The following is an 11,822-nucleotide window of genomic DNA, read 5'->3' as shown; positions in this document are numbered from 1 at the left end:
ACACTCGACGCTCCGTGGAGACCCTCTTGTTTCAAGTTTTCCCGATGCCTCTCCACACATACTCTCTCGACTGTATAGCACCTGTTCAGTCTGGTTGTTGGCCATGTGGGACACGGCATGACCGCCTAGCTCGACGAGTCAAGAGGTGAGGGATTCAGTAGATAAAGACGAGCAAGCGGCCCTCAATTTCGAAGTTTTCGGCGCATCACTTACTTACTCTCGCTTTCCACCACCGTGCCACTTCGGAGATTGAGTCTCTGATACACTCCTTGATCACTCTCTTCACGTTCGTTGTGTCCTGTCATACTGCGCACACAGGTCACAGTCTCACTCGTTAGAAAGCTTGACTGAGACTCCTACCTCTTTGCCTTCTTTTAAACCACACTTTCTCTCCCTGCTGCCTCTGGAAGGCCTTTTTACTCGCCCTCTCGTTGAAATCCTTTGCTTCCTACATAGCTATCATGGCGGGTGGACACGCTGATCCGGCATTCATCGCCAAGCTCGCCCGGCGCAAGCAGATGAACTTTGAGTCGATGGCCATCTTTGCAGGGGCCATGGCTGGACTCTTCTGCCTCTTTGCATTCCCTCATCTTCTAAGACGGATCGGAGCTGGACTCGGTGCTTCGAGAAAGCCGAATGCCGTTACTCGGTTCTTTAGGTATGAGACTTTCTTCTCTTGGGGTAAGACGATGTAGCTAACGATGTGGTAGAAAGATCAGAGGTGCCTGTCTCCAAGAGTTGCCCTGGGTTCCCTCAGGGGCACATCTGATCCTCATCACTGCTTACCTGGCTATCAACGTCATTGTCACTTTCACCAACCTTGACAACCAAAACATGTCGCTCCTCTCTAACGTAGCATCTCGAACTGGATGGTGAGTGTCTTGGTCATTTTTCTGCGTTCACTTACTGACAGGCGCAGGATGGGTATCGCCAACCTCCTCATTGCCATCTTCCTGTCTCTCAAAAACACTCCCTTGGCCATCTTGACAGCCTCATCCTATGAGCGTCTCAACATTCTCCATCGTGTAGCTGGCTACACAACCCTCATCTTTGTTATTGTTCACTCATGCGCCTATGTTGCCATGTTCGGCCAGCAGGGCCTTATCAAGCGCCTCACTGAGCGGGACGAGATCTTTGGAATGGTTGCTACGGGCTCATTCCTAGTTCTCTCCATCGCCGGCGCGGTCATTCGCTCTTGGTGGTACGAACTTTTCTACTACATCCATGTGACTTTCTGGATCGTCGCCATCATCGCAACTGGTATTCATCAGCCGGAGCCGAGCAAGAAGGTCCTTTACGCTGCGGCCGTCGCTGGTGGGATCTGGTTCTTGGAACGTATTATTCGTTTCGTTCGTATCGTTATCAACAGCACCAACAACGCCGTCACTCTTATGCCTCTCCCCAATGGCGGCACTCGAGTGACCCTTGCAAAGGCGCCCTTTAGATCTGCCCCGGGCAAGCACGGCTTCCTTTGGATCCCCGCCGTCCGTGCCGCCGAGACTCACCCCTTCACCATTGTGGCCACGAACCCCCTCGAGTTCGTCGTCGCCGCGCACGATGGGTTTACCCAGACGCTGCACAAGTACGCTCTCCAGAGCCCAGGGATCAAGCTCAAAGCGTCGGTCGAGGGCCCTTACGGCGCCTTTCCCGACGCGAGCGAGTATGACAAGGTTGTCCTCGTGGCAGGGGGCAGCGGAGCGAGCTTCACTGTCGGCGCGGCGCTCAACATGCTCGAGAAACTTCGCGAGGAAGACGAGAAGGAAGTTGAGTTTGTTTGGATGATTAAGAATCAAAGTAGGTCGTGCCCCTTGAAGTCTGAAGAATCACCACATCTGACTGATGGAAATAGCATATCTCACTTGGTTCTCCGATCACCTAGAGACTCTTCGAAGCGACCGCCGGATCTCTGTCAAGGTCTACGTGACACGCGTCTCGGCAACCGAAATTGACACCGAGAAGCCGCCCTCGACGTCCAGCTCGTCGTCGAACTGCACCTTTGTAGACTCGGACCCGGAGAAGGAGGATCTTCCACGGCTCACGATCCCGAGGCTGTCGGCCGACATTGAGAAGGATGGCTTCTCGTCGCCTACCGAGTCCCCTGCCTCACCTAGTGACGACTCCACCATCGAATTTCCTAGCGAAATTCCTGTCATGTATGGTCGACCTGATGTCGCTTCTCTCATCCACGGCGCGGTTGACGGCGTGTCCTCGGACAAGCGTGTGCTGGTCATGGGCTGTGGGCCGCGGTCACTCATTTCTACGGTCCGCAACGTGACGGCCGAGTGTATCACGTCTGATGGACCAGGCGTGGAACTGCATTGTGAGCAGTTTGACTGGTAAAGGATCCTTGATCAAATCAGAATGTGGTTGGTGGTTGATCAAGTAGAGGATGATGTCGATGCAAGCTCATGACGGAATGATCTATTGGTGCCTGATAAGGCCTTCGTTATTCGATTACACATGAAGTAAATGAAAAACACGACTGATGATGATTGAACAATGAAACGTGGTTCTCATGATGGCGATCTTTTGCCGCGAATTCTTGAAATATTGTGATTCTGCCACGTAGGGCATCCTGTACCATATAGACCGATTCATATCGTCGTCCATATATATGTTCGTGTAAAGCGAGGTATATGTACCGATATCCCTCCAATAAGAGATATCCTGGGTATATAGAAAAAAATTCATCCGTCATTGATCCAAACGACGCCCCCTACCCCCCTTTTTTCGCTGTTTATTTATCCAAGAGAAAAGAATGAGAAACATGAGGTATAGAAGAGGAAAAGGGAAAAGGTCATGAACATTAGTTTGGTCGTGATATAACACCATTATTGTCCTCATTATGCTGCACAGAGGGCTGTGATGAGCGACGCCGTGATCCGAGGAACTTGGCGCCGATACCCCTGGTGCCTTTGGACACCATGTCGAGAAAGCCCTGAGACTTCTCTTTCATCGAGGTCTGCCGGCGCATCCTCTCGACAATGATCGTCTCCCAGGGAGACGGTGCCTCTTCGTCTGGTCGGCTAAGGGCATCGCGGACGGCTGGACACGGGTCGACCAGCTTCTTGGCATCAGAGGCGAACTCGAGAAAGATCGGGTAAGCCATCATGACAGCTTGCAAAGCGATGACGACGGAAAAGGCAATCTTGACAGTGCCACCGTGCTTGATGATGCCGTACATGACAAAGGGGAAGAAGGCAGGACCAGATCCGCCCATGGTGATGAAGGCAGCAGCGCGCTTTGTGCGTCTACCTTGGCCACGAAGGCCAACGGCAAAGATGAGGGGATAGATGGGGCCCTCGAAGAAGAAGAAGAGGACGATGGGGATGACGAGGAGGTTCGGGTTGGGAGGACGGACAACCACGGGGAGGAGGGCGAAGAGGAAACACATGGCGATGCACGTGGTGAGGACTGTGCGAGGTTGAGGGAGTCGAGCGTGGAAGACGGAGAGGTAAGTGAAGCCGGCCGCCATGAATCTCGAGACGGCAAAGGCGGTATGAGCAATGAGGAGGTAGTCGGGTATAGAAAGAGCGATGCCGTGAGGCTTATCGGGGTTGGCTGTCTCGCTGGCGCCATTGGTGGCCTCCTCACCCGTGTCGGCGTGGTCGGGGAGGATGGATATCATGAGGCTCTTGAAGTAGATGCTGTTGCACTCCTGAGCAGCGACGTACGTGTACTGAGCGATGAAGGCCAAAATGACGCTCCATGTGCGCAGCTGAAAGCCGCACGTCTTCCTCTGAGGGTCCGTAGGGAGGTGCTTGGCTGACTCTTCCAGTTCGCGGTCGCTGACTTCTGGCAGAGGCATGTAGTAGAAGAACAGCCCCAGGGCAACGCAGAGCAATGTGATGCCAAGATAAGTCCACTGGACGTTGATGAGAGACATGCTAGTCGTGTTGTCCTGCTCAGCAATCCCCTTGAAAAAGACCTTCTGGGCAAGTAGGCCGCTAAGAACGCTGCCAATGCCTTGAATTCCTTGAGCAAGAAGCACGCGCGTCTCGCCATATTCAGGGGGACCACAGAGTATCAAAAAGGCGTTTGCTCCAACCTCCAAGACGGAAAGCCCAAAGCCAACAACAAAGTTGCTAAGCATGAAGCCTCCGTAAGATTGAGTGACAGCAGAGGGCCAGAAGATGATGGTTCCAATGCCATAGAAGCAGAGGCCAACAATAAAGGTCACCTTGAACCCGCCAACGCTGTCATGGCCGTTGCGCTTGTGACGCCTCGATCGGTTATGCTCGTCTCTCCGAAGAATCCATTCACCCACGAGTAGAGGGCCAAAGAAGTAACCACCCCCAAAGTATACCGAGGTCATACCTAGCGTCTCAGCGGTGGTCATATTGTTGACGGACGCAATGACATTGTTCAGCGTGTTCAAGAGGCCATATGAGATGCCCCAGAGTAAAAATAGGATGGAGACAATGGTGCAGTACTTGAAAGACTCCTTCTTGTTGCACTTGAGCATGCTCTTAGGTCTAGCCATGTTGACAAAGCCAAAGTAGACGCCTTCTCCAGTTCCAGTCGAAGAAGTCAAGGTGGTCGAAGTCTGAAATGTAGTCGTCCCTTGCTGGCCAGAATTGGCTAGTGGAGGAGCAGTCACCGTTGGTTCATCGAATGGCGTCGTCAAGAACTCCATGGCGCTCATGGGGGCGTCTGCCGGTAGGGGGGATTGGACGCCGGGACGCGCCACTGGCGGCGGAGGCTGCACGCTGACGCGATGGCCCGTTGAAGGCGTGTCCGAATCATTGGGGCCCTTGGATAGACTGCTCCTGCTTCCATTGGGATCGTACAGCATAGAGGGGAGCAGCTTGAGAACAAGAGGCTTCAATGTCGGGACACAGGCGCAAGTCATTCCAACATTGACCTCGACAGCACTCCACATGAGTGATAGTGAAGCATTCCAGGCAAAATCGGTCTGACCGCCGAATCTTGACTGAGGATCACCGCTGGCGCCGGTGGGGACCTTGGTGATGGCTTGCTGGAGGTAGTAGATTCGTATCACATCGACAACCGTGACGAAGATACCAACGGTGAAAGTGAGAACGAGAATCGTCTTCTGGCGCGAGGGCAAGCGCATGCCGGTGAGAACGGGTATAGGCAGGGCGAGGATAGCCAGGTCGGTTACTATATTAACCGGGGAGGAGCAGATGAATTCGGTGAGCAGCGGTATGCACTTGGAGCGGTCGTCATAGGCGGGATCCCAAGCGGCGGCAGTTGGACGGCATTGGAAGACGTTCATCAAGGTGAGGATTATACCGGCAAGATTAACAATGGCGAGGGTAAGCCAGGACGCGAAGCGCAGGACCCTCTGGGTGTGCTTGGCCAGCCGCAGGTAGAATATCAGGATGGACGTCTTGGTGGCCATCAAGGCGGGATTGTACAGGATGGAAAAGACGTATTCGCAGCGGCGGAGAGCGGGCCTCCGGCTCTCGTCGATGTTGACGTCGTGCCTTCCGAGGCCATTGTGAACTCCAAAGCAGATGGTGAAGGACAAGAAAAAGGCAAAGAGCCATGCGAGCATCATGACGCGGTCATCCCAGGTAATGTTGCGGACGATAAAGGTGCGCGAGACCATGCGGGCAGCGACAAAGACGGTGGCGAGGACGAGGGTCGCGGTGGTGACGGCGAAGACGGCCGGCCCGCGATCGGGGAAGCCTCCATTGTCGGTGGAGGAGGCCGAGTCGGACATGTCGAGGTCGGGTTAGGCGACATGGGACTCATAGAGAGTCGTCGGGATTCGGAGAAGGGTTGAAGGAGGATGTTAGCTTGAGAAGCTCGAGTCGCAAACAGACGGGCGTGCCATTTCTTCGGGAAGAGTGGGTAGCTCGAGAACAGGGATTTGGGTATATGCGAGGGCTTTGAATCGAGGAACCGGTCAAGATGGTCGGGTCGATGTTGGAGTATATCAAGTTAATCGGTTGATGTTTGGGTTTAAGCTTGAGTCGCGTGGGCCGGAGAATCGTGGGATGGATATATCGGATGACAGCGGAAGGATGAGCAAAGGAGATGAAGGAAGTAGCAATTGCTCAAGTTTTGTAAATATGAGCCCAGCAAAAAGCAAGGCCGATCCTCTCCGAGGTTCTGGATCGCGAAGGGGAGCCAAAAAAGGGTTTGTCAGGTTGGGCAGAGTGAGAAAAAGAATTGAGGGTCGGGGGGGGTCGACGTTTGAATGGCGGCGGCAGCAGCAGCAACGTAACAGCGCGGGAGTGTGGATCTTTGAGTGTGAAAAACCGGGGGAGTTCAGCCACCGACAGTCAAGCAATGAGGCTAAAAAGGGCCCAGCTCGCCAGCTAATGGTGGGGGCAATTCAACTTTGAACGGTAAATCAAACGGTGAGAGAATGAAGATCTTGCTTTTCAATTTTGTAATAGGGACAGGGACAGGGACGATCAATCCACATCTCGTTTGAATTGACTCGAACGCTCCAGGTACCCGAGTCCTGCCAAGGCCACAATGACAACCTCTTGGAGAGTCAAGTTGTATGCAGAGAGGTCACTAGAGACATGCTAGTGACAGATGCTAGCCCCCCAAGACGGGACAAGAAACGGATACGAAAATGCGGGTGATGCTGTCGTTACATGCAACCTTGTTTCTACTCTACAGTATCTCTTCAGCAAGGGCATCGACCCTCACTTACGTACAATTCTGATGCCATCGGTCGCTTAGTGTAAAGAGGGGGAAACGATAAACATCCCATCATCAAGGCCCCTAAAAATGCCTCGCACCAAAACAGAACTCTCTAAAAAAAGAGGGTGCCGGCGATGACGGATGGTGGCTCCGATAGCTTGGGAGTTGGTGGCTCTTGGCTTTTGGCTGATGGTGGCTTTTTCGGGGGTCAGATCTCGTCCTCGTCGTCTTGTTGGTCGTCATCATCATCGCTGCCACCCTCTTTTTTCCGCTGTCTTCAGCCTTTAAAGCCGCCGCCCGTCAGCAAACTGGTGATGGTTCGCTTTCGCTTTCGGTCCTTTGTTGCAGCCAACATCTGCCGATCGACACACACGTTCACACATCACACAACCTTTATTTGTCTCCCCAGAGTCTCGGTCCCTACAATTGACCTGCGGCTCCGCGCGGGTTGATTCATGATGGAGGGCTCTAGCTGACAGTGGCTGACTGACATGGCAAGCCACGCGCCTTTCCCATTCATTTCCCGCTACTGCTGCCGTTGCCGCTCACTTGTGTGTCCCCCCGCGCCCGTCTTCTTCCTCCAGATTGTCTTATCCTTCAATTGTACCTCAGAGAGTTGTATCAGCCATACGTCATTTTGTCTTCGGCTATCTCGAACGGGATGCACCAAGCTTTTGCCAAACCCTGATCATCGCCCTCCATCAGTGAACGTTCAAACGGCTTGCCAAAACTCAACTACGCGCACTGCCACGCGAGAGCGGAATTTACTCCTTCAGCCCAGCTGAGATATCCGTCCCTCTTTTTCCGCCATTTTTCGCCTCCCCATCCCGTCCGTCTCTCACCGCAACTACAAAAGGAAAACTTACTTAGCAAATAAAACAAACGTCCCCGCCTGCAGCCGCCCAACGCCAGCGGCCGCCGCCCCCCAATCTGCAACTAGGTCACGAGTCTTGAACCCCTCCTCCCCTTCGCTGTCTTTTATCCCGCTGCCTGTTCTGTTCTGACGAACGGTGAGCAAGTCACCTCACACACACTTCATCAAGTCATGTTACGCCTCTCTGTCATCGGGCGTCCCCTCAAGACACCTGTCACGCTAGTTCTGTCTCCGATTGTCTAGATCGTCCCCGTAGCCGAGACAAACGCAGTGCCAACCATGCAGGCGTGAAGAGTTGTCTTGGTGGTGGTGATGCTGCCACCACGTATACTTGCATTAAGCTATCCATTGACAACAAAGTAGAAAAAGGCACGAGGTGGCAAAAAAAAAATGAGCCCTGCCCCAACAATGGCCCTTTCCCAACCGATATTTGAATTTGCTGAATTTCAATTGTGATATTCCGTTGTGAATACCGAGGCTCCCCGGCCCCGAACTCCCAACTTCGGACGGAGCTGGAAGCGGCTAGCTCCGGAATTTCGAAGCTCCGGCCTCTGACCTCCGGACTCCGGCTCATGAGCGGGTAATTACCAATCACATTCCAACCCGCTCATGGCGACATTTCCCATGATCATGAGGGCCGGCGTCAGCCTGGTCGAATTTTCTCATCTTGACCGCCTATACTCCGGCATGAATTATTAGGTCACCTAAGTGCAGCGGTCAAGCCCGCGCTGTTTTGACCCTACCTTAGTCACGTTGCTGGCAACTCCGGTGTCCACGCCTCTTCACTCCCGCATCATGACTTCCGTCCCGCAACCTCCGTCCTCCGGCGCCGCGCCGGGTCCGTCCTCGGCGGCGTACGGCGTTCACGACCTCCGTGATCATGATGCTGCAGCCTCCGAAGAGACACCGCTCCTCATGAGCTCCGCCTCCAGCATCAGCTCCCGGACATACTCATTGTACTCGCCCAAGACTACCACCACAGCCGGTCATGTCGAAGATGCAGACACGACACAACCCAGACCGCCGATTCGGCCGGCAAGGGCCCTCGCCATCACTTGTAGTCTTGGGCTTCTCATCTTCCTGCAAGGTACGAAAAGTCTCACCGCCATGGCGCTAGCTCACCCCCCTCGAGGTGCCCATGGCAGGTCTCGCTAACACTCACCAGCCTCCAACATGTCCGGCATGACCCTCATCCAGGGCACCGTTGCCGCCGAGCTAGGCGCCTACGAGGCGTCGGCCATGTGGTTCAGTAGCGCCTACATGATCCCCATGTCTTCACTCACCCCCATCGGCGGCCGACTGGCCACCATCTTCCCCACCAGGACACTCGTCCTGCCCGTGGCGACACTCATGGCAGCCGGTAGTCTACTATGCGCCTCTGCAAATTCCTTTGCCGAGTTTGTCGCGGGAAGAATAGTGGCGGGCGTGGGCGCCGCTGGGGTCATGACCTTGGCTGTGGTTCTAACGTTGGAGCTGCCGAGCGACAAGACTAGAGGGATAGTCATGGGCTTGATCAATGCCGGCTTCACTCTGGGGGTTTCCTTCGGCGCTGTAGTTTATGGTGGATTAATGCCTCTGGTGGGATGGGTAAGTGAAGATGCGAATCCGAGAGACAAGATGCTTGACCAATTGCTGATACACCACAGCGACCCTTGTTCTGGGCTCAAGTCCCTTTCGCTTTTGTTGCAGGCCTAGGAGTCTACAACAGTCTTCCTTGCTCTTTAGACTCGAGGGAAACTCCCAAGGGTTCTATTAGAGAAAAGCTTGCGCGAATTGACTACCTTGGGGCGATACTACTGGTGAGTTCCTCATTGAAGCTATCACGAGTCGCTCTCAGACTAACACATGTCAACTCAAGACCACAACCATTGTCCTCTTCCTCTACGGTCTCGCAGACAAGATTCAAATCCTCCCTCTCATTCTCTCTCTCATCACTCTCATCTTCTTCCTGATAGTGGAGTACTATCTCGCAACAGACCCGGTGATACCTATCAAGGTGCTCTCCTCCCGGGGCATCCTCCTCTCGTGCCTCGCGCAGACGGGCTTCATGTCGGCCCGCTGGAGCGTGCTCTTCTATGCGCCAATCTTCATGCTCGCCGTCCGCGGCGCCGCTCCCGCAGCTGCAGGGTCGATCCTGATCCCGACCAACATAGGGTTCGGCCTTGGCGGCGTCCTCGTTGGCTGGCTTCACGTACGCCGCAGCGGTGCATTCTGGCTCCCGTCGATGGCGTCCCTGGCCCTGTTCAGCCTCAGCCTGTGTGCCCTCTCGCTTGCGGGCACTGCCGAGCTGCCGGTTGTCGTCTTCATCCTGGTCGTCTTTGTCAACGGCATGGCGACGGGGGGCGTGTTGAACTACACTCTGGCGCATACGTTGCATCTAAGCCACGACGACACTCAGTACATCGCCACGAGCCTCATAGCCACATTTAGAGGGTTCGGGGGTAGCTTTGGCACGGCGATAGGCGGGGGCATCTTCTACCGCCTTTTACGGAGTGACCTAGTCTCCGGGTTCCTGCAGCTCGACGGTGGAGATGAGCTGAGCCATGACCAGCAAAGGCTAGTTTCCAACCTTTTAAGCTCACCCGGGCTGGTCCATGGAGGTGACCTGAGCATCGCAGAACGAGAAATCGCGATACAAGGCTATGCCGGTGCTTCACGGGGAGTCTGGCAAGCTGCGGCTGTGCTGGGTCTCGTGGTGGTTGCGATTCAAGCGGCCACGGGATGGACATCACCGAGCGAGGAGGAGGAGACGTCAGCAAGGGGCATGGATTCCGAAAACGAGCATGTCGGTGAAGCGTGGCTCTGAATACGAATGTATCAACTCAACTCTCAAAGCTCGAAACTATCCGTCTGTCGATTTATACTTTTAGATATGGTCTGGTCTCGAAACTATCCTATATGGCGTGTTGCTTACAATTAACGTGCATGAAGCTGAAGAATTGAGTTGACGGCCTAGGAGGGACCTTTTGGCATATACTTTTCAATAATACAGGCCGATATGACACTGACGAACTGTGTCTGGCTGTCGCCCCGACAAGTCAACCAGGGTATCCCTACCCACCCGCGCGAGTTCCCCTTTCGAATGGAACCCGTGCTGTGTGTAGGAACCCATGCGAGTCAACAACGGCACTTGCCGTACAATCCTTCATAGCGGTGCGTGTGGTGTTTGGCATAAAGCGCATAGCGGCCAATCACAGCAACTCTGACGCTGCTCCGTGCTTCGCTCCAACGAAATGCTTGCCCAATTCTCCCAAGCTCGGCAGCCCCAAGGGCTCCCCTGCCAATCTCGCCAACGGCATTCTCGTTTTGGGAGACACCCTCGCTTGTGGTTCTGCGGGCCGCAGCTCCGACTATCCTTGGCGCTTTGGCACCCGCCGCATGTCAGAATCCGCACACCCCTTGTGCTGACCTGACTTGCCATCAACACCCCTTGTCCCACGTCACTCGCGTCGCCGGGGAATACCTCTCAGCCCTGCATCCTGGACGCCGTTAGATCTTTGTCCTTCCTTACGCTAGCAGGGTCCCTGTCGTCGGCCTGGACGCTCGGGGTCTCTGTCCTCTCGGCCGGGGCCTCGCTGCCTGCCGACTACACCGTCGTAGTACACCTCCTACGGAGCATTGAGTAGGCCCTTCTCCGGACGAGGTTGCACACAAGGCAATTAGCTGGTCGATCATCTCTCGCCTAACAGTTGCTTCCTCTCGGTGATCGCCAGCCAAGAAGCGCTCCAATCTTCACCACAAGCCTCCCTCCATTTAGAGTTTACAAGCATAGACATATGCCAGGGTCTTGTGAGAAGATGGACGTCGCACTAAATCGAGCCGACCCTGGGTTGCTGGACCATATCTTCGTATTCCGCATCTTGAATCTACCAAGTTGCTTGCCTATTGTACAGGTGCGCATTGCGCTGCGCATGCTTGTTCGCCACATTATGTACTTCTCCGCTCCGCTCGCCTAAATAGAATTTCGGCCATGCCATTGATCGATCCTTCATTGTTTCTTCAGAGGGTATCCCGCCCTCATGAATTCCCATGTTGCCCCCCCCCATCATGCCTTTTGACTCCTTGTAAATGCTGCAAAGTCCAAATGCGCCCAAAATCATCCAAGCGCAGACAATACCTCCCCCCCATTCCAAGAAACCCGTGCGTCCCTTGAAACCCCTCTATACAGCAAACACGTCATAAATTTCAAAACTTGTCCTGCCTGATCTTCTTTCGTTCCTGAAGATCCCCTTGTTTCAAAACGGCATGAGCCCAAGTGCCATGAAACAATAGCCATAATCCGACAGATATAGTAATAGATCGATTCGAAACGCAACCCTCT

The 11,822-nt window shown here is 54.3% G+C and overlaps 2 protein-coding genes and 1 pseudogene across 3 annotated transcripts, besides 1 other annotated feature; 2 read left to right on the top strand and 1 right to left on the bottom strand.

Moving 5' to 3' along the window:
• The first annotated feature begins 458 nt into the window (after positions 1–458).
• Positions 459–2,340, top strand: NCS54_00677400 (annotated as a pseudogene). The gene is made up of 4 exons: positions 459–658; positions 711–872; positions 920–1,794; positions 1,850–2,340.
• Positions 459–2,340: a sequence feature.
• Positions 2,341–2,806: 466 nt separating this feature from the next.
• On the bottom strand, positions 2,807–5,689 carry NCS54_00677300 (Hypothetical protein; the record flags this gene model as incomplete). The annotated part of the gene is made up of 1 exon (XM_053152220.1): positions 2,807–5,689. One exon carries the CDS (start codon positions 5,687–5,689, stop codon positions 2,807–2,809), a length of 2,883 nt encoding a protein of 960 aa, XP_053008195.1.
• A 2,607-nt stretch (positions 5,690–8,296) lies between these two features.
• Positions 8,297–10,307, top strand: NCS54_00677200 (MFS domain-containing protein; the record flags this gene model as incomplete). Its single annotated transcript, XM_053152219.1, has 4 exons — positions 8,297–8,588; positions 8,667–9,088; positions 9,148–9,300; positions 9,360–10,307. 4 exons carry the CDS (start codon positions 8,297–8,299, stop codon positions 10,305–10,307), a joined length of 1,815 nt encoding a protein of 604 aa, XP_053008194.1.
• Between the last annotated feature and the right edge of the window lie 1,515 nt (positions 10,308–11,822).

Source organism: Fusarium falciforme, chromosome 5 (assembly GCF_026873545.1).
Source record: "Fusarium falciforme chromosome 5, complete sequence".
Classification (NCBI taxonomy): Eukaryota; Fungi; Ascomycota; class Sordariomycetes; order Hypocreales; family Nectriaceae; genus Fusarium; species Fusarium falciforme.
This window is presented reverse-complemented; position numbering and strand designations above follow the sequence as displayed.